The sequence below is a fragment of the Ostrea edulis genome, chromosome 7 (assembly GCF_947568905.1).
Source record: "Ostrea edulis chromosome 7, xbOstEdul1.1, whole genome shotgun sequence".
Lineage (NCBI taxonomy): Eukaryota > Metazoa > Mollusca > Bivalvia > Ostreida > Ostreidae > Ostrea > Ostrea edulis.
Window position 1 is genome coordinate 32,435,143 of NC_079170.1, and position 22,572 is coordinate 32,457,714.

Here is a 22,572-nt window from a genome sequence, read left to right on the forward strand (position 1 = left end):
AGAGCGAACGGTGAGCGCAAGGTGAACGCAGGCAGAGCGAACGGTGAACGCAATTTGGTGAACGGTGTGCGCACGCTGAACGCAAAGTGAACGGTGAGCGCACGGTGAAGGCGGAATGGTCTATCCATTCGGTATATTTCGGAGTTTTCCCTTGGATTGTATTTACTTTTTAATCAGGTAGATAATATATGTATGAATATATCTGTTCATTTTCGTGCAAGTACTGGATGTATATATATCTTATGAAAATGATCGTACATTTCACATCAATGCACGTAGCAATCATTTGGGAGAGGGTCTACACAGGATATCCCTGTTGCTCAATTCCGTTGAGTTTCTCAATAGAATATGTTTAAAGTAGCAATCATGCACAAAGAAAAAAATTCATATGTACATTGTTTACAGTATTACATATACAGATACTTGTATACATGAAAAATAAAAATATATATTGTTTTTAATATTTAGAATTCTTGATGTTTTCATAAATCATGAATATTGGTGCTTCATCTCGGTATACTACATGTAATTATATATTTTGACTTAAGATGTATAGTATTTGATTTCTTAATACAAGAGCATATATGAAACATGTGAAATAAACATAGTCTAGTAATTAGCGGCAAGAATTTAAAGGTGTACATGCGTGACTTCAGAATTTACGAGCGCGGTCGTTTGGATAACACGCAATTAAAAACACAGTCAAGATAAATGCATTAAACAACCAGCACGGGTAGAACAGGCACCTCATGTTGATACCTCAACGCTTCTGAATGATATAAGGTTTATTCCCGCGTAGATGTTGCGTAATTCACTTTACTGCAAATACATGTAGAGTATATCGACCTGAGGAAATAATACCAGAATTAATGTACGTACGTACCAAAGAGATAGTGTGTCCATGAATTTACATTTAGATTGTGTAATATTTGTATATTTTTGATGCGGATAAAACTGTTTATTTTAATGAACTGTACATATATCATATGTGGGGGAAAATGTACGAGAAATATTTCCTCTTTATATTAGAGACAAACGATTCAAAATTTTCAAATTTGGGAAAAGGAGTAAATACATTTATTGACAATTTCTCTGATAAAAATAGGCGTAAAATAATCAGAAATACTTGTCAAATCAATTCAACATTTAGGCACAAATGTGCGTTGAAATGTACAGTGTATAATGGTTAAATTCATAACTGAAGGCTCTTGCATTTTTCTCGCATTCAGAACTTCTCCTATTAATTTTAACCAAACAATACTTGTGTTTTGCAATGATAATAACAATAATTTATTCTATCCTATGATATTCATGAGTGATCTGCAGTTTTCCTTGAATTTTCGCAGTTGATAACCCTGATATTTGTACTTTATAAATCATATTTCTGATATAATAAGAAAGTTTACTTTTACTTTTATGCACCCCCCCCCATTTTTACCTTGCTATGAAAACCGATCCTTTGACTTTGGTGTTCCGAATGACAGTGAACGGGGTTTAGTGGTCTACTCCCGCCACTGTGAAATGATGGTGATGGTATTATTTCTAGTGAAGGAGATCCGATTCTCCAAATTGTTGCAGCATGAATCACTTTTTGTTAATAAACATCAAGTTTGGAATCATCGAGGACCCCTCTCCCGGGACTGATATTTTGAGGGTAGGGTATTAGTGGTCACTGTCAAGAAATGGTGATGATACTCTCTTTAGTTACGGAGATCCCCCCCATCTAATTTTTAAAGAACTTGTTTGTCAGTACCTTGCCTCGATTTAAAAACTGACCATACGCAAAACAAGCGCTTGTGTATCGAATCAGTTGAGAGATATAAACAACATGTGCAGGTGATAATGGAATATTGCAACATGAATATGGGAAGCTGACGATGGAAAAGATGAAATCATCCCGTTTGTCATACAGTTGAGTTGTCAGTTTGCCGTTAATGTCTACTTTCTACTTTCAATAAAATAACTACGTATGAAGCAGAAGTGGACGACCCTGTGGTGTCTTTTATTTAGAGCTCAGAGGGATATATCAAATCAACATATGAATGAAAGTTATTATTGTTAGTAGTCAAATCGTCGTCGATATATCTAAATGTCGAATTGAAGACAACAGCAAGATATTTCTCCTTTTCACGTCGAAGTTTTTGAATGAATTTTACTTCATATGAATATAGAACAGATCAGCTAACAAAGGAACACAATTCGTGCCCATAGGAATTCTAACAAACTTGTTGGAAGACTTGATCATCAACGACCACGAAGATATTGTCAATGAGAAACTCCAGCATATTTTTGTTTCAACTTCAGAGTACTTATGCGTGGAATCAGAGTGGTGTTTAACAAAGTAATTTTTAAATGACCGATCACTAGATATGAATATTTCCGTTTTCCATTTTTGTTGAGGAAGCAACTGTCTATGATGTCAAAAAGTCTAGTCTTTAATTTATCGCGAGGAATGGTTGTGTAAAGTGTTGAAAAGTCATGTGTTTTGATGTTGTTGATTTGATAAAAGTTTACGATTTCAAGTTTACAAAAAGTTCTTCAGAATATTTTAGAATCCATATTTGATTTGAACCACTTCTGGAATGTGTAGTTGCACAATACGTTTGACGTTTCTCCTTCGCAGCTGTTGATATTTTCGTGAGGAGGATAAATAGGAGCTTGGAAGAACACTCACTGTCTCCAACAATGTTTCTTTGTAAAGCTTTTTATGAAGTTTAGGAATCTAGTATAGGTACGGTAACTCATATTCATCCGACCCATTGACTGGGATATCAAATATGTCTAAAACTGACTGGATCCTGCAATGTATTTTTGTTTGTAAGGGGTTTTATGTAGTTTGGGAATCCAGTATAGGTACGGTAACTCATATTCATTCGACCCATTTACTGGGATAATAAATGTGTCTAAACTGAAGCATATCTTTTGAAAAATAAAATTCAACTCATTATGGAATTTGAAATCATTCATTTTATTGACCTGGAATGTTTCATTCTATTTGATCAAATATTATCCCTGTTATATATTTTTGAAAAGAATATGTTCTTTAGCCATGGAGCATCGTTACGTCAAAACCCTTTCAATTGGCGGAGAAATGTTAAAACTTTTGACTCTGGTCGTGGGAGAGGACTATAATCGAATTTACGACATACTGATTGTAAACAAGACTGTTAAATCCTATAAAATCAACTTGTTTGTCAGTGGCCTGCCTGGATTAAAAATTTATGAATAATTGATCATATTAAAAACAAGTTCTCACGTAACGAATCAGTTGAGAGAAAAAAGATGTAGGCGATGATGGAATATGTTGCTACATAAATATTGGAAGTTGACGATGAGAATGATAAAGTAGTCAGTTGACAAAGTCATCAGTTAATAACGTCTTCATTTATCATCATCACTAGATATATAGTAGTAGTTAATTTCATATTGATTAGACACATATTGATTAGACACATATTGATTAGACACAGATTAAACAACACAAATAACATACTTATTTTCTTTCTATCTTAGCAAATGCAAATAAATTATAAATTCTATATGAGACAAAATACTAGAAAATAAAATCGAAATTAAATATATGTGCGCAAAATGTTGCCTTTAAACGAGACTGTTGAAAACCCTGCAGCATCAACTTCTTTGCCAGTAGCTTGTCTCAATTTGAAAGCCGATCATAGATAGAACAAGCGCTTGCGTATTGAATCAGTTGAGGGATATAAACACCATATACAGGTGATAATGGATTAATGTTACATAAATATGGGAAGTTAACGATGGAGAAGCTGAAATCATCCCGTTTGTCATAAAGTTGAGTGAGCTTGCCGTTAATATCTACTTTCAATAAAATATCAAGTATAAAGCAAACGTGGACGATTTTGTGGTGTCTTTTATGCACTGATCTGCTTTTCTCAATAGGCATTCAAATGATAAAGAACCCTTTCTGAAAACCGCTGCAGATATTGAAATTTGTGACACGTCAGAAAAATATTTTGACGTTTGCATATTGCATATATATCAAACATAGACTCATGAGATTCTAGTGCATGAATGAATACAAGAATTCTTCTGACCATAAATGTGACGTCATACAATACTTTGTTTGATATTAATGCAAATACAAATACACATGGTTACCTTGGTCAGGGACACTGTCCTCTCTATCGTTAGGTTTCTGTGACTCTGAAAACATGGAAAAGGTGATAATGAATAGCGATCAATTAAGGAATACAGAAATAGGAATTGGAAATAAACATATGTTTGGATAGACCAGAGTTGGGATCAGGTGCCTAGGAGGAATACGAATCCCCTGTTGACTAGTCACACCGACCGCAAGTCCTATATCTTGATCAGGTAAACGGACTAATCCTTAGTCAAAATCAGTGTGCCAAGAACGGTCTAGCGAATGGTATGGAACACGTCAGACAGCAAATGCGACGCACACATTGGAGGGTGTTACGTCTGCAGTGTGATAATATCGCCTTCAATGCACTTATATATTCAATGCCGATAAAAAATCATGATATAGGTGCACGAAAGACGGATTTTGAAACAAATATCTGATTAAAGTATCTACACTTCTTCCTTATAATCAAACTGAATAATATTGTAGAAAGAAATCTACAAAATAAAAGATAAATGTGTTAGTTTTAACCGTGGATATTAAGGAATCACACTGGTACATGTCATTGTCCAATCAAAATCAAGATGAACTTAGTGTATTTTAGTTTCACATATTCAAAAGAATTTTTCTTACATGCGGGATTTTCTCATTTGCTTTTCAATCTAATAATAATTAGATCTTCCATCTGCTTCCCGGTTTTCGATGGTCGCGACGTATCGAAAACCGGGGAGCGGATGGGAGATCTAATTTTAATCAGATTGATTTCCTTTTATTCTTTTCTCTCAATTTTTGCATCCCAATTAGGAAATCCTGGGTAATTGTAGTTTACTAAGGATTTATTTGATGTTGGTAACTGATGCTACTTCTTGATGTGCACTCAGGCTGTTTACACACATGTGAAAAACACGCGGATTTGGTTACGTTTGCGGATAGAAAAAAGAATTGGAAAATTCCGTACAGGGTGTTGGGACAGGTAGCATAGAACATTTCTGACTGCCGTATTTGGCATCAATTTAGCATACTGATTTTTGATATTTATTTTTTCCTATATAGGAGGTCGAATTAATATACCGTGATTTTTTCTTGATTTCTTTTTTTATTTACCAACAACGAGTCCAGTTTTAATCAACATTAGGATTCAATTTTTAAAATATGAAATGATAAACAGTGTAATTATAAGATGTATAACGTATTTAACTCGGAATATTCTTTTTTTTCCTCTACTGCTCTTGTTTTCTCTCTCTATCTCTCTCTCTCTCTCTAGATTTGTCAATTATTTTTAGCTTAGTATGCACGACAAGACTAAAACAGTAGATGAATGAATAAGAATATGAAAATGGTATTGTTTCACTGAAGATAATAATCAAATCACAAAGCAAGCTATTTAAAGTGTGTCATGCCATAGCTTTGAAGTAAACTGTTCATTCATCTAACTTCATTTTACGATGAGAGAAAGATGCTCAAATTTTTACTTCATTATAATGAAAGCATTTGCGAAGACCTACCCTTCTTATAGACTTACTTCTATGATTTATGGTAGTCATATTATTTAATAAATATCATGGATAATTCACTAGCATTACGACAAGAATTTTCATAATGAAAAAAATCACACACTATTTATGAAATGTTGGACGTTTTATAAATATCGGTAATGATGAAAAATTTGGATACTCAACAATAATGGGTATCGGCACATCAACAATTAAAAAAACAACAACAAACATTATAAGGGCAAGATCAAACGTTTAATGCTTGATAAAAAAAAAATTCACATAGTTTTCATCAAGACCCCCTCCCCCTTAAAACTTAATATGATGAATGTTCACCCAAATCGATTATCATGCAATAAAACAATAGAGCTGAATAACAATATATACATTTTCTAATGTTTATTGACAAATGTAGTTTAATTTTAAATGTCACTTTAAATGTTCATTAAAATGTAATAAATGCTATTTCTAAACATATGGGTCACTTAAGTTTTGTTCGCTGTGCTGCATTATTATTCATGCAATATAATAAAATTGATATTCGATGACAGAAACTTGTGGGAGTTTTTTAACACACACCCCCTTCCCCCAAAATATTTGAATTAAGATTTTATCAGAAATGGGCTTTTTTTTTTTTATCTTGTCCCAAATATCTAAGATCGAAACCTGGCATCCTAAAACGAAATTATCACTTTCGATTTCGATAAAGTTTCTCTCTGTTTATGTGTCTCTGAATCTGTCTTTCTTTCCCATCCTCATGATGGATACTTGAAAATCTTTCTCTTTGTCGTATTTCATATTTTGAAAATGAAATACTTGGATTATTGATTCTTACCTCACCGATTATTTATGATAATAGTACATTTTACCAACCATATTGGCGAATGGTATTAATTTAGTAAATATATTTTTACCCCCCCCCCTTCTTTAAAATTTTATAATTGTTTGAAAAAAAGAAATTACGATGGTATGTGCCTGTATAGATCTATGTACTCATCAAGTAGATCTATATATTTATAATATTTCAAGTAGATTTATAACTCTTTATTGTGACGGTAATTTCCAGTAATCATGCATACTTTTCTCCCCACACAGTTGTAAGGCCTAAACGTTGCTAAAACAGTAATTTATGAACCCAAGAGAAGACTTGAACATTCTATCAAATATGACAGTTACTTGTGATTGGTAATCATGACGTCTTTCTTTAAAAGTATGCAAAAATGACGTCACATTTTTCACTATGACGTTTTAAAAAATGATTTGCTTGGAACAGCTTTTTTGGTCCGTACTGTACGTTGTCAATGTTCAATACTATTTTTAGATGATGTGTATTAAACTGTTGGATTAACCAATTTACCTTTATATTGGCATTATCATTGCATATTTATGATTTTATAAGCGACAGGAGCATTTCATTTGTACACATTTATAGAGATTAAGACAAGATTTGGTGTACAACTGTGCATCATAGCCGGCCTAGTACTGCATTTTATTCGGTCAGGTTGCTGTTTGCATTTCAATGAACCGAACTGGATTTGCTCATAAACTGATATTTTTAGATAGTAATTATTATATCATTGTGGTCACTAAAACAATAACAACTGCATTAAGTTGTGATTAATTTTCGTATATCACTGTACATGTATGTACAATTCGTTGCTATGCGCTACATGGCGATCCGCCTGTACACAAACGTCAAAATCAGACGCCTGATTAGATATAAAAATAAAAAAATGAAATTGGCCACAGCCAACGGCCAGAACGAAACATGCACAATTACTTCTTTTAAAGATAATCTATCTCTAGTTTACTGCTTTTTGTGGCCGATGCATGTGGCTACATGGGATTTTCTCCTAAACGGTAGAAAAAGTGAAGAAAATCGTCCATTTCCCGGATTCTGGATAGGTTTGAATAGTATTCAACATTACTAGAGACCTAGATCCGCCGATATGTTTGTTTATATAAATACTAGGGATCATCAACTTCATATATATCAATGATTTGTATTGATAGTTGTTCTTCATTTTTCAAATATTTTACAGAGCCTAGTTATGATAACAAACGTACCTAGCTCTTTGTTTTTGGAGTTCTTCTTGCAAAATATTGTGATGACATTTTTGAGATAAAAGATAGACCCTATGTCTTTAATAATGCCTTGATTTATACAGGATTTCACAAGATCGGTAAAGTTGGCTACTAGTAACCAGCTACTAGTAACTGGCTACTTGAACCAGGAAAAGTTAGCTACTAGTAGCCAATTACTAGTAGCTCGCTACTAAAAGTAAGAAAAGTTAGCTACTCGTAGCCAGCTACTACAAAATATAAAAGTTATAATTACTGATAGCTCGCTACCAGATAAAGGTTAATGAGTTTGAAAATTATTATCTATCAGATTTATTTCTAAAGAGGACGAGGAGTCGTGTGAAATTTCATACTCAATTATCTCCAATTACATAACGTTGCAATGCAAAATACGAATAAACTTTTTCAACTGAGTGTTTACTTTAAAAGTGATACGGATTGAATTCAGACACTTTCAATCGATACCACCCATTTTGAGATATCTGCTACTTTTACAATTTGATTCCAGTTACCCTGAAATTTCAACATAAGTGTGAATACCGTACAGTAAGAAACTTTATGTTTGACTTTATGTTTGTATTAGATATCTGACGAATTTACGACTATACATATGACAAGAAGTGATAGATGGTGTTTTGGTACGCCACGAATTTTCAGATATCGCTCTTTAGGAAATCAGTTACTTTTATATTTTGATTATCGGTACAATGAAATTTCAAGATCCGTGTGAATACCTTAAGGAACTCTGTGTTTATATCATATATTTAACTTATTTACAACAATGCGTATGGCGAGTAGTGATATTGGGTATCGTGATATGTCATCAATTTTCAGATATCACGCTTAAGGAAGTCAGCTACATATACCTTTTGATGGCAGGTAAACTGAAATTTCAAGATTTTCGCAAATATCTTAAGGAACTCTGAGTTTGTATTAGATATCTGACTAATTTACAATTATCAAAGTGAAGAAGAGTGAGATTAGGTATGTTGACATGCCATAAATTTCCAGATATCACGCTTAAGGAAGTCAGCTACTTATACCTTTTGATTCCTGGTATCCTGAAATTTCAAGTTTTTCATAAATATCTTCAAGAACTCTGTGTTTGTATTAGATATCTGACTAGTTTACAACTATCCATGTGAAGTGCAGTGGTACTAGGTATCTTGATATGCCATTAATTTTGAGATATCACGCTTAAGGAAGTCAGCTACTTATACCTTTTGATTGCAGGTAACCTGAAAATTAAAGTTTTTAGAAAATATTTTAGGAACTCCGTCTTTGTTTTAAATATCTGATTGATTTACCAATGCACATATGACAAAATCTGATATTAGGTATCTTGATATGCCATCAATTTTTAGATATCACGCTTAAGGAAGTCAGTTATTTATACCTTTTGATTCCTGGTAATCTGAAATTTCAAGTTTTTCATAAATATCTTAAAGAACGCATTGTTTGTATTAGATATCTGACTAATTTACAACTATCCATGTGAAGTGGAATGGTATTAGGTGTCTTGATATGCCATCAATTTTCAGATATCACCCTTAAGGAAGTCAGGTACTTATATGCTTTGGATTAAAGATTAAATCTTCTATGGCAAAATAGAAGACTAAAGTTAAGGTTGCCTCAAAACTTGCACAGGAAGAAATTTTGAAACACACGATTAATTGAACCAATTGAAATGACGGAATTTGGATTGCAGTTGGCGTTAAAGATATTAATGATTAGAAAACGAAAGAAAAATAAAATGAATAACAGGAAGAGAAATACAACAAGAGATAGAGATATTATAAATTAAAGCAGAAAATGAAAGATCAGAGAAAGAAAGAAAATTTAAGGTAGAGAAATTATGATCACAGCGCGGATCTGAACTTCTTACTGTCAGGATTGAATTTCCTGCAGCTTAGATACTTAGATATCATATTCGTTTCAACATTTTTAGTGAAATCAATTGATCAAAAATAATAATAATAATAATAATTCTAAAAAGTCTCGGAAATGCTTATGATGGTTGTTGCACTTTCTTTACTAATCAACAAAGTAGCTCATGTTTACTTGGTGCTCTTCAAAGAGAGTTCATAATATGAGACAATCTAAATCACCATCTTAAGAAGCTTATAAATTAGTGCCTGTTAGGTTCAAATAGAGTTAAAACATATTGAATTTGCAAGGGAATACGATCCATTATTCTTATTTTTATGGTTTAGATGTAATTAATGAACGTTTTAAACGAGTTCTTAAGCTGATCCAAATAGAAGAGTTGAAAGAGTGTGTTCATCAACACATATAGAAGATAAAAATGTGAGGTCTACGTCAGGTCCAATGTCATGTATTGGTGTACCGTGATGGGCGGGATATACAAGTCTAAACTTATTTAGATTGTGTTTGGATGTGCTTTTGTGCTACCCTGCTCATCTACAACATATCTCCGACTGTCGCAATGTTTTTCTCAAAACACGACCATTTCGCATGATAAATTATAGACTAGCCTTTTTGACATCGTAGACAGTTGCTTCAAAAAAGTGGAAAACGCAAATATTTTTATATAGTGATCAGTCATCCAAAAACTTACTTTGTTTAACACCACCCTGATTCCACGCACAAGTACTCTGAAGTTGACCTCCACGGTGGTCTAGAGGATAGAGCGTTCGCCCCGCATGTGAAAGACCGGGGTTCGAATCCCGACAGCGACAATCCTAAGTCGTTAAAACAGGTAGTAACAGTTCCATCGTCAAACGCTTGGCATCAAGTGTGAATGTCACGGGACCTCGGAGATGACCTTAAAAACGGATGTCCCGTGTCACAGTAGTTGTGTCACGCTAAAGAACCCTCACTGCTCATTGGCCGTAAGCCCCGCGCAAAGACCTAAATTTGAAGCCCTTTACTGGTCTTGGTGAAGTCTCCATCTGAGTGAAAAATTCTCGAGAGAGACGTTAAACAAAATACAATCAATCAGTGATATATATATATATATATATATATATATATATATATATATATCCAAATGTGAAAAATTGCCTCAGTGTCCGGTAACCATTAGGTAAAATATTACATAAAATATAACAATACCTTGTAAAACGTAAGCCCTTTCAATTCTAAAAAATCTTCAGACGTTTTACATTATGAAAACAAATTATCTTGTTATGACTATAACAATATAATGATGTCACGATACAGAGGGAGTCATTTGGAGCGTACTATTGTGACGTAATACAAAGTATTTAAATTAGACTATTAAGGTAGAGACGGATAGCAACCACGTGATCAGTAAAAATCGTGTATATTCACGTGAATTTATTTTCCGTAATTCCGTACACCGTCATAGAGTAGTTGAAAAACGTAAAGGGGTTCCGAAAGTACAAGTTGTTGCTGTGACTGACTCGATGATTGAGGGGGTCGTCTCGACGAAAGATAGAGACAGTTGGCCATAGTTTAGATTAGGAATACGTCAATGTAATAATAGTGGACCAAATGTTTCGTCCGTGCAGAATGGCACTTTTTACCTCACGACCATGCATAGCTGCGCTACGTAAACAATATTTTACAAAATTGTTGATGTAGCGTGATCGTGATGTCCGACTCCGAGTGCTGCGAGTTTCAATACTTTTTATGTAGTCATTGAGAGTTTAAACAAAGTTTCTTCTGAGAAGAGGGATTCGATGGATGCATTCAACGTGGACAACGAGATTATAATTTCGTTTGGTAAGTGAAAAAATATGGCAAATTAAATTTGTATTCAACCCACTTTTCCTCTGCTATTTCACAACGTGATTTTATAATAACATCTATAAACACACAACTTGGAGATGTTTCATTTTCTTTGCATTTATGTATTCCATATGTGCCCAAAATATAACTCCTACATGGTCATGTAATTGTAAATGAATATCATGTATATGCCACATTAAAAAAAAATAGGGCTCTCCCAATTTTTTTTGGGGGGGGGGGGGGATGTTGCACTAAATTTCTATTTGGTATACATGATAGTACTTATAATATCTTGAAATTTCATTGACCTAAGAGATATTTCAAATCTGGGGTTTCATGTTTCACACAAGCATACAAGTCTACAATTTAAAATATTAATATTTTGTAAAATCACAAGCCCCCTCATAGGCAAATGTATGTATTGTATGAACATAAGATATGTATGCCCTTCTCTTGACCCACACTTGGTAAAGGGGAGGTGTATGGGGTATGTACAGTTTAAATAGAAGTTAGCTATAACAATATAAAGTAAATAACAATCATTCAGATGTACTACTACTGCAAGAGTTCACATTGCTGCACTGCACACATTTAACATAGTGTTACATATGTAATACTGATTTCAGACAAGATTTTAAAAATTAACATAATAAATGTAATTTTCAATATATCAGTATTTTAAAGTTCACTGAAGATGCATTGAGACACACAATTTTAAAATTGACATTGTCTGACACAGTATAATCAATGATTAATACTGACTGTGCAAATATTAATTATGATGATTTTTCCCCTAAGTGTCATCCTAAGGACCAGTGCAAGTTGAAATGGGCTTGAGTCAACAACTTCAACAGCAATTTGCCTTGAAAATCAGCAAGAAAGGTACAGTATTTTCTAAGATAGAATTTTTTATTTTAACACCAGACATTTGTAAAGACAATTCTTAGTATATTAAATAATCATATTCATCTTTTTTTCAATATTTGAATATACAGAATGTATTTTAACAGGTACTTCATTTACATTGATGATGTCATATCCCCTGGACCCCACAACTTCACAGGTTACAGAGAAAATTCAAGAACTTCTGCACAATGTGGTACTTGGATAGAATCAATAATGTATTTGTGAGCCCAGATATATTGTGCAACATACTAAAGTGTGAATTTAATTGAAAACAAGTACATGTACTCATGTATACTATTATATGTCTTTTTTAAAGATAATAATATTGCATAAATATAGAGGAAGTGTCATTGTTGATTATTCTAAGTTTTTGATATATCAAAATCAGTAAACATTTCTAAATGAAAATAAAATACCAATTTTATAACTTTTAATCAATGTGTTTTAATTTCTCATTTTCTACCCCCCCCCCCCCCCCCCAACACATTCAGTGCATATATACCGTGAACTGGGAGAAATTAGAAATAGATAATGCAGTATGCATGCATTCTAAGTTATCCAATAGCGAGTTTTTGTTTCAGTGTGAGACTACAAGTAGGACTCATAAACTTATGAAGATACATATATATTTGTGAGAGCAAGATAGCTGATATGGGCCTCGAGATCCATGGGTCGAGCCACGGTGGTGGTCTAGAGGTTAGAGCATTCGCCCCGCATGCAGAAGGCCGGGGTTCGAATCCCGGCCGCGACAGACCTAAGCCGTTAAAACAGGTAATGAAAGTTCCATTGCCAAACGCTCGGCATCAGGTGTGAATGTCACGGGTCCTCGGATATGACCTTAAAAATGGATTCCCAGTGTCACAGTAGGTGTGGCACGCTAAAGAACCCTCACTGCTCAATGGCCGTAAGCGCTGAGCAAAGGCCTAAATTTGAAGCTCTTCACCGGTCTTGGTGACGTCTCCATATGAGTGAAAAATGCTCGAGAGAGAGAGAGACGTTAAACAAGATACAATCAATCAATCCATGGGTCGCTTGGGTTGAAATCTTTCTATTGATATTGAATATAAAGTTGTTATTTAAACATATTTGGTGCACTATGCTGTATAATCATATCAATTTCTTCAAATAGGTATAATAGGCAGGGTTCGAAATTAACTTTTTCAAGCACTAGTCCGTACGGACTAGTCAGTATTGATGTTCACTAGTCCGCAAAGCATTCCACTAGTCCGTCCAGTGTACCATATTAAATGATCTTCATTTATTCAATAGTATTTAATGAAACCAAACACATCACAGTTGCAAGCAATTCAGTTTCTGACACCTACAGAATAAAAAGACCACAATACTTTATTTTGCATTCAAGATCTTCAGAAGCATACAGTAACCTCCGAGTTAATCCTTTTATAAACGTCCATAAGTGCGTTCGATATCGACGTTCGAGGACCGTTGTTTTCGTGCTCAGTTCTTAGAGTAACAGGAGTCGAAATTTCATCAATAAAGTCAATAAAATTCACTCGATTGACCGAGCCATGAGCTATAGTGTTACGAACTCCTGTGTTAGAGTCGCGAATGATGAGAACATGTGCGCAAAAACGTGCTTGTTCTTGGATCACACTACTTGCAGTTCTTGCACCTCGAACCCGTTCTCGTGATGCGTAATCGGAATTCGATATCGGCAAGATTTTGTGCTCGTTCGGAGAACCGCGTTCTCGAACACACTCCATGTGTTTGAAAGATCAGGATGTCATAGTCACACAAACACTTAACCATGCAGGTAATCGACCACAAGTTTAAACATCTAAGAGACTTAGACAAATCTTGCTAAAACCTTAACCAATTCAAGATTGATTTCCGGATTTTCACTAGTCCGTACGGACTAGTGCTATAGAGAGTTTACTAGTCCGACACGTTTTTTACTAGTCTCGGACTTACGGACATGAGGTAATTTCGAACCCTGATAGGTAAGCGTGTCTGGTTATTATAGAAAATTGTATGAAAAATAACTGAATATTAATGCAATCATATCATTGTGAGTGCAAAAAGGTCAATTGCAAGAGCACATACATAAATGCATTGGGTGATTTAACAGGGGGGGGGGGGGGGGGGAGGGGGGAGGGGGCAACCGGCGCGAGCCCCCTAAAATTTTCAAGTTTAAGGTAAATCGTGGTATGTTGTTTAGAAAAATGTATACGATAAAAGAAGCAATAATTTCCTCCACTCTCGGAGAAATAAATGTCTGACAAAACGTTTTGATTTATTGAATTACTTTTAGACCCCTGCCTCATACAGTTCCCGATCCGCCCCCCTGAAATAGCTTATAGAAACCTTCTGATCGAATGCTTAAACATTTTAAGTTATTAAAAAGTCAGTAGTTTATCGCTGCTGGCTAAATCCTTCTTCTCAATGCGCCGAGTGCAATTCATGATGTCTATGTTCCTGCTCATTCTTTCTCCTCCATACCATGCAGTATATTAAAGGGGTTGGGATGTAATGGAGACATTTGTTTTAACAAATATAAATTGTATTTCTATTTTTTGTGGGGATTTTTATGTGGGAAAACTCTAATATTAATCATCAAATGTGATGACGTATGATAAATTTATATTCTGAGTGTAAGTGCACAAAGGTCAACAGCGAGAACTACAATAGAGTTAAAATTTGAAATACATACTTTCTGTAATATATTTATTAATTTAAAAAAGGTATTACAAAGAATCTTCGAATTTCAGCAATCGTTTTTTGATGGATTGTTTACAACATCTTTTAATAATCCTTTTTCTTACGAAAATGTGTAGTTTGTAAAAAGGGTGTGGGGTTAGGAATTTTTTGCTAGTTCCATATTGAACCCCATTATGGTGTATCATATTTTTCTTATATTTAACTTACTAATAGACTAACCACTTAATGAAATAAAATAAGAAATTTGATGGGTAATTTTTTTGCAGCTAAAGCAAAAGTATGACCCTGTGTGCAAATATTGTGCACTATTTTAAGGTGATAGGCCAATGTAGTTTTGTTGAAGTAATGTTGTTGCATGTTAACAATGATTGCTGAACTTGAAATTGATGTGTAATATACAATTATGTGAAAGGTTGTTTGAAACCATATATGACAAGTTATGATCCTTTTTACAATAAAAATGTTATAGCTCTATTTGTATATTGCTCTCTGCTTATTTTTCTTCACTTTTTACGCTTTGCAAAGACTAAAGAAGGTGCTATTAAAATTGCCATATTTTTCAAAAACAAAGTCGATTACCAACATTGATTTTTTAATATGTTTTATATCAAAGCTTCATCATAAACATATATCGAAATTTAAAAAATTCAATGGTTAATTTTTTTAGCATCAACCTATCAATCTCTACCTTAAGCGTAGGTCTAAATGAGCAAATGAAATATTTTTCTTTTTCTCTCCTTTCCACTAAATTGTCCGTGAAAAGTTTGTAAAAAGGATAAACGTTAAAATGTCCATTTCCATACAAGTCTAAATGTTCACTCAGTTTTATTTTACGGTATTCCGGTACTTGAATGTGTTGCTTAAGTACACGAATTCTGGCTGTAAGAGTTGTTCCTGTCTCTCCGATATAGATTTGTTTACATCCGCTACATGTAATAACATATAATAAATTCTTACAGCCACAAGACATATCTGCATTTACGGTGAATTCCTTTCATTTAAACTTTATATATGGACAATTTCCACACCGAGGATCTTTGCATTTGTTGACTCGGGAATAGGATTTTCTATAAAATTTGGATGGACATAATATTCTACGGAGATTTTTTGGTTGTCTTTTACTGTTAATGAATTTGTAATTTCGGAGGACATTTGTCATTTTTTCATCTGATTTCAGAATATTATTAAGTTGATGAACCACGGGAGTCCTATTTAGGTTTTTGTGGTTATGGGTGGTTACAAATGGTAATATTTTGGAATCTACGTTGTTTCGTGGAGGCGGGTTGGTAAGTTCTTCTCTGTTAAGCCCCTTGGGTTCTTTATTCCATCTTTAATTATGATTTTAGGGTAATGTTGTTCTGTCAAGTAAATTTCAAGTTGATGTAAACGTTCTTCTCTTGTTTGTTCATCACTGAGTATGGTGCATATCCTCATATAGTCTAGTCAATCTAGCCATATATGAGCAAAACCTCAAACTAATTGCAACAGAAATAAAATTTTGATTATTCATGCAAGAAAACACAACATATTAAAAATCGGTTTTTGTATTTCAATAGGAAAATTGGAATTTTGGGGTAAAATAATTATTTTGTTTTTTCAAGAAAATCGCTAAAAACTGGAAATTGAAGAAAAGGTACATTTCATGCAACACACGGTAAAAATAAGTTTCATATTTCAAATTTCAACCCTGAAATGTTCGATTAAAACTTTTGACAGCAGAATATATTCTTCCCTTGACTGTAATTTTTTGGTAAAAACTTGCTTTTTTGAATATGATTGTTAAATATTGAAATTTTAAGAATTAACCCCACATTTTTTCATACATTTGAGGCTACCAATAAAATATGAGGTTATGATTTAATTTAAAAACTGTTCCAACAAGTAAGATATATATATATATATATATATATATATATATATATACATATATACATTATTGGCAATATATATGAGAAATACCATTTTAGGTAGGAAAACCTACCTTTTTTCTTCTACAAAAATAGTGAAGAACTGGAAATGATAGGAAATGACTGTTTTATAGAAGATATGACATTGATCTTATAAATTTAAGAATAAAACGTCCAAATGCACAACTAAACTTTTCTGAACCAAAATTTATTTTCCCTTTCCGAATTTTGGGCTGAAATCTTCATTTTCCAACAAAAATCGTTAAAAATTGGATTTTGGAAGAAAATACTTTTTCCTGTCCATTAGGCATATATGAGTTACCACTTGAAGATTTATACATCAAAATAGACTCTTAACACAAAACAAGTACCCCTTCAAAAATGGTCTGTTAAAGATGACCTACATTTTTGCAGCTACTCCCCTTACATCGAAAGTTAGAGACGCGCTTACCATTCTGGTCCTATGTTTCACATAAATACGTGTAGTATTTTACAACAGTGTAGAGTAAAGCTTACGTTACCACATTCTTTATTAAGGTAGCTATTGATAGCTACCCCCCCCCCCGAAAAAAAATCAAAACTCATTGAATTTTTTTCAAATTTATTTATTATGATATTTGGACTTTATCCTAAAACATATAAAAAAAAATCGACAAAAGTAATCATGTTGATTTTCGAGGAAAGCGAGATTGAAATCCTCTCTTTTGCAGCCGAAAAGGCAAAAAATGCCAACATTGAGCAGATTAACACAAAAGCCAATAAAAATTTTATTGACACCAGAAATATTGTTTGTCATATATAGTTATGTAAATAAAACACAAACAGATAAAAAATCAACATTAATTAGAAATTCAAAATGCATCTAAGGAAAACATTGGGATGATTCGACTTGGCAATTGGCCAAAATTACCCTAAATATGGCGTTTTTCAAACAATATGAGGCAAAAACAAAAAATTTCTGACCAAAAAAAATCTGCTCATAAAATTTCTGATTTTATTTCATTTTTACAATTAGTCAAGTAGTATCTAAAATATTGAATAGAAAAAAAAAGATATACCAAATGAGGTTTAATCTGAAACTATGTCAGATTTTGTAACCCTACCCCCTCCCCTCCAGAAATGAATTTTAAGAGATACAGTCAACAGAGAAAAACTATTGACCTTAAATGATTAAGCATTCCCAAATTATCACTTTGAGCATTCAACATCACAATACTAGAAGTTTCTTTGAGCCATTTAAGAATGATCTATAGTGTGTGCTATCGCAGTTGATCTTTTTGCACTCACAAATATTTAATATATTTAATATCATTTGATACAATTCTAATTTCATCTTCGTTGATCATCAGCTTAACCCGTATCTCTTGATAGTAATTAGGTTTGAATAAGTCAAGAGAAAATGTAATGCTACAATACTTGACAAATAAGCATAAATGCAAGGTGAAGATAACGAACAGTGATCAATCTCATAACTCCTACAAGCAATACAAAATAGATAGTTGGGCAAACACGGACCCCTGGACACACCAGAGGTGGGATCAGGTGCCTAGGAGGAGTAAGCATCCCCTGTTGACCGGTCACACCCGCCGTGAGCCCCATATCCTGATCAGGTAAACGGAGTTATCCGCAGTCAAAATCAGTGTGCCAAGAACGGCTTAACAATCGGTATGAAACACGTCAGACAGCATTTGACCCAATGCGAGGTTGTATTTATCATTTGTGTCTGGAATTGTCCCTGAAAACGCTCAATGCACCCTTCAAAAGTTATACAATTATGACACAAAGTGACAAATCGTATAAATGAAATCATTCTTTTTAATCTGTTACCATGGAAACAAAGCCCGTTGGGTAGTCATTTCATTTGCTTTCATAAATGCTTACGATCCAAATAATATGTTTAAGGTGAATTTTGTTTAATGTAGCCCTTCTAAACCTGCTCAATATGCATTTTTGTTGTCATGGCGGCCAATTTGAATTTTACGCAAAATATGAAAAGTGCTGTTTTTTGTGTTTTAAAATAAAATGTCTTTACCAATTAGTATAATTTGATAGCGAATACTCTTTTCTTAAATTTCTACTAGCTTTTTACATCATAAGTTTGCCTTGTGTAGTTTTTAATCCACTAGTATTCCTTTTTGTACAAAGATTCACAAAATGTAAAATATCACAAAACCCCATTTCGTTAAAAAATGGCACAGGCAATTTTTACTAGAAAGTCATTTTTTAAAGATAAATTCCTACTGAACATTTTAATATGCAACATCATTTTGTTGACTAGCAGTTAAAATGTCGCAAGCCTTACCTTAAAATAAAGAAAGTCAATCGCACGTACATATTGACTTGGCACAGGTGAAAGATGACGATATGCAAGAGTTTGTTCTGCGTAAGGTCAGCTTTTAAATAGAGGCTAGCTGCTGACAAACGAGTTCATGGTACAGGAGTTTCAAACGTCTTATTTAAAGTCAGGTATCACAAATTTTACGGTCATTATAACGATCTACTTTGCCAATACAACCTATTATTGGGATTGGGTCAAATGCTCTCATTTATTAGATCAGATTGTTAGACCGTTCTTGGCACACTGATCTTGACTATGGATAAGTCCGTTTACCTGATCAAGATATAGGACTAACGGCGAGTGTGACCGGTCCACTGGGGATGGTTACTCCTCCTATGTACCTGATCCCACCTCTGGTTTGTCTAGCGGTTTGTCTAGAGATTGATCGCTGTTCGTTACCTTCATCTTTCATCCAAGTGATCAGTGATCTAAAGGGCAACCTAAAGTCCTCCACATCTGCTTCATACTTAGCTATTTCATGGAATATCGATGAAAATGGCAAACAATCAACTCAACTTTAGGACAAACAGGACGACTTTAGCATATCCATCGTTAGATTCCAATATTTATGTAACAACATTCCATTATTATCTGCATGTGGTGTTTGTGTTTCTCAGTTAGTCCAATGTGCAATACCTTGTTATGCGTATGAACATTTTTCGATAGAGACAGGCTATTAACAACCAAGTTTATGTTTCAGGGGTTTCAACAGTCTCACGTAAAGTCAACATCTTCCACATTCTGTAGTCATTATAGCGATCGAGCTTACCAATACAACCTGGCATCAGGTTGTGTGCTATCTGCATAGATTCATGCTAATTGTATGCCATTCTTTGCACATCGCGTGGCCGGTCAAAAGGGAATGTTTACTCCTCCTAGGCACCTTATCCCACCTCTGGTATATGTAGGAGTCCATTTTGCCCGACTCTTAATTCTTATTCCTTGTAGAAGTTAGGAGATTTTTTTTTACCTTTGAGGAATTTGAATGATTTAAAAAGAAAACTTAAATTCAAAATCAGTGTTTCAAGAACGGCCAAACAATAACGCCAAAACAATCGATATGAAACACGTCAAACATCACTTAACCTAATGGTAGATTATTGTGGCAAACTAAATCGTTATAACGACAATATAATCTGAGAAAGGCTTACTTTTTGGTAACGACTATGAAGCTCGCGAAATGTTCACGTTTAAGATAATACCTGCTCGCCACAATAGCTGTCTTGTTTTGAACAAACAAAACGCTGCCCTCAGGAGTAGGATGTGGCTAGAGGATGTGATAAAAGTTTTGGATAAAAGGTTAGAGAACAGTGGTGCATTTCATAATTTCTATAAAGAATAAAAATCAAGAACAGATCAAATATGGAGCCCTGGGCACACCAGAGATGAAGGAACAAGCATTCTCTGTTAATCAGTCACAATAACGGGGCCATAATTAGTCATATTGATATTTAGCATCGCTAAGTAGTTCAGGTTCAAGTTTGTTGTAATATTGAACTCAAGTACTTGGAATCACAATATGATATCAACGTTTTACATGAAAAAAAAAATGACATAGAAATGTCTTTAAAAATCATTCATCTAAAAAAAACAGCTTGGTCAGGATTGATCATTTCGATGTGTAAACATAGAAAAAGTTTATTATTATGTCGGATGTCAAACATTTCGGTTGAGTTTCACTGAATAGACATTATGTGTCGAAATTCGCATCTGGTGCATCAAAATTGGTACCGTATACGTTTTACATTATGACCCCTGTGTTGAGGCCTCTGCTTTTGGATTGTTAGTCCCCGAGCATGTCTACAGCCCAGTAGCTAAGTACTTCGTTACTAGCTTGAAAATACGGATGTATATTTAATTGCTTTGAAATTTTTTAGAAATTCATTTCAAAATTAAGGATTATCTCCCTCATGCTTGGCTCTTATCCTTGGACGAATTTGACTCCACTTGTTGGCACTCAGTTTTTCTCTTAAATAGCTCTTAAAGTTTCAAAAGTTTCGGTTCAGCATCACGGAACAGACATTATTTGCGCATCTGGTGCATCAAAATTGGCATCGTATTAGTTTTACATTACGACTCCTGTGTTCAGGCATCTGCTGGTGGACTGTTAGTCCCCTAGGGTATCTACAGTCCAGTAGCTAAGTACTTCGTTACTAGCTTGAAAATACGGATGTATATTTATTTGCTTTGATGAAATTTAGAAATTCATTTTAAAACTAGTTCTAATTGTAACGGGGACCGTTACAGATGTTCCCCAAACCTCCCCCAATTAAAAAGTGATGTCCTTGTGAATCTATAGGAAAAAATCATTTTATTTTAGCCTTTAATTACATGTAGTACGTTCAATATGGTCATTTCAGTACCAAGAAATGAAAGAAAGCGTTGTACGTGCATACACGCGCACGCGTGTATGATTCCGAATTTTTGTTGACGTCGTTCAACAGGCATTTGTATCATATACCCACAGTATGAATTTCATAACGTTTCCAACAAATATAAGGAAGTTATAGCGATTTTAAAATCGTCCAATCAGAAATCAGCACACGTGCATGCACGTGCTGAGCAGTAATTCTAACCACAGCAATTTGTAAGGAGTACCAAGATACATCTAAACCCCTAATATGAATAGAATTTGATGAAAAACAAAAACGTTATCGTCCTTTAAAAAACGTTGCACGCGCATGCGCGTGTGCGTTGGCATTTTTTGTTACACCAACATATAGATACACATATTGTCTACATATGCTGTGAATATCATCTCATTCGCTTCATAAATAAGAGAGTTACAAACGTTTTAGCATTATCCAATCAAACTGAAGCGCACGTGCATGCGCGTGCAAATTGGTAATTTTGACCATGTAAATCAGTTAAGGGTCTCAATATCTACCTATGATATGAATTTCAAGCCATTTCAATGAACAACAAAAAAGTTAGACTGATTCCAAAGTTAGCGTACAAATTTTGTAATGCGCGTGCACGCGCATGCGTGCGCGTGCTGGCAAAATAACTATTATTTTTCATATGTACAAATAATATACTATCATCCTATTTAGGTTTTATATCGCTTCCTTCAATATTCTGATTTTCCATTTTTTGTACCAAAATTGCAATGCACGTGCGCGCGCGTGCATGCACGTGAAAACAAAATGACTATCACTATGCACATCTACAAACGCTATACTATCATCCTGGAAACTTTCATATCGATCCCTATTGTAGTTTCTGAGAACACTACCGGACAAAAAAGTACCGGAGAAAAAGAATAATAATAAGAAGAAGAAACAGAGTAAAAACAATATGTTCCCAAACTTTGTTTGGGGAACATAATTAAAG

At 34.1% G+C, this 22,572-nt stretch overlaps 1 protein-coding gene and 1 long non-coding RNA gene across 2 annotated transcripts in view; one reads left to right on the plus strand and one right to left on the minus strand.

Moving 5' to 3' along the window:
* LOC125654950 (uncharacterized) overlaps positions 1 to 22,572 on the minus strand; it is a 113,700-nt gene that overhangs the window by 20,914 nt on the left and 70,214 nt on the right. The window contains exon 19 of the mRNA XM_056144012.1: positions 4,135 to 4,179. Coding sequence (XP_055999987.1) covers positions 4,135 to 4,179 — 45 coding nt within the window. The remainder of the gene's footprint in view (positions 1 to 4,134; positions 4,180 to 22,572) is intronic.
* Positions 11,285 to 12,740, plus strand: LOC130048028 (uncharacterized). Its single transcript, XR_008796864.1, has 3 exons — positions 11,285 to 11,403; positions 12,208 to 12,291; positions 12,420 to 12,740. It is a non-coding gene; the product is annotated as an uncharacterized LOC130048028 (long non-coding RNA).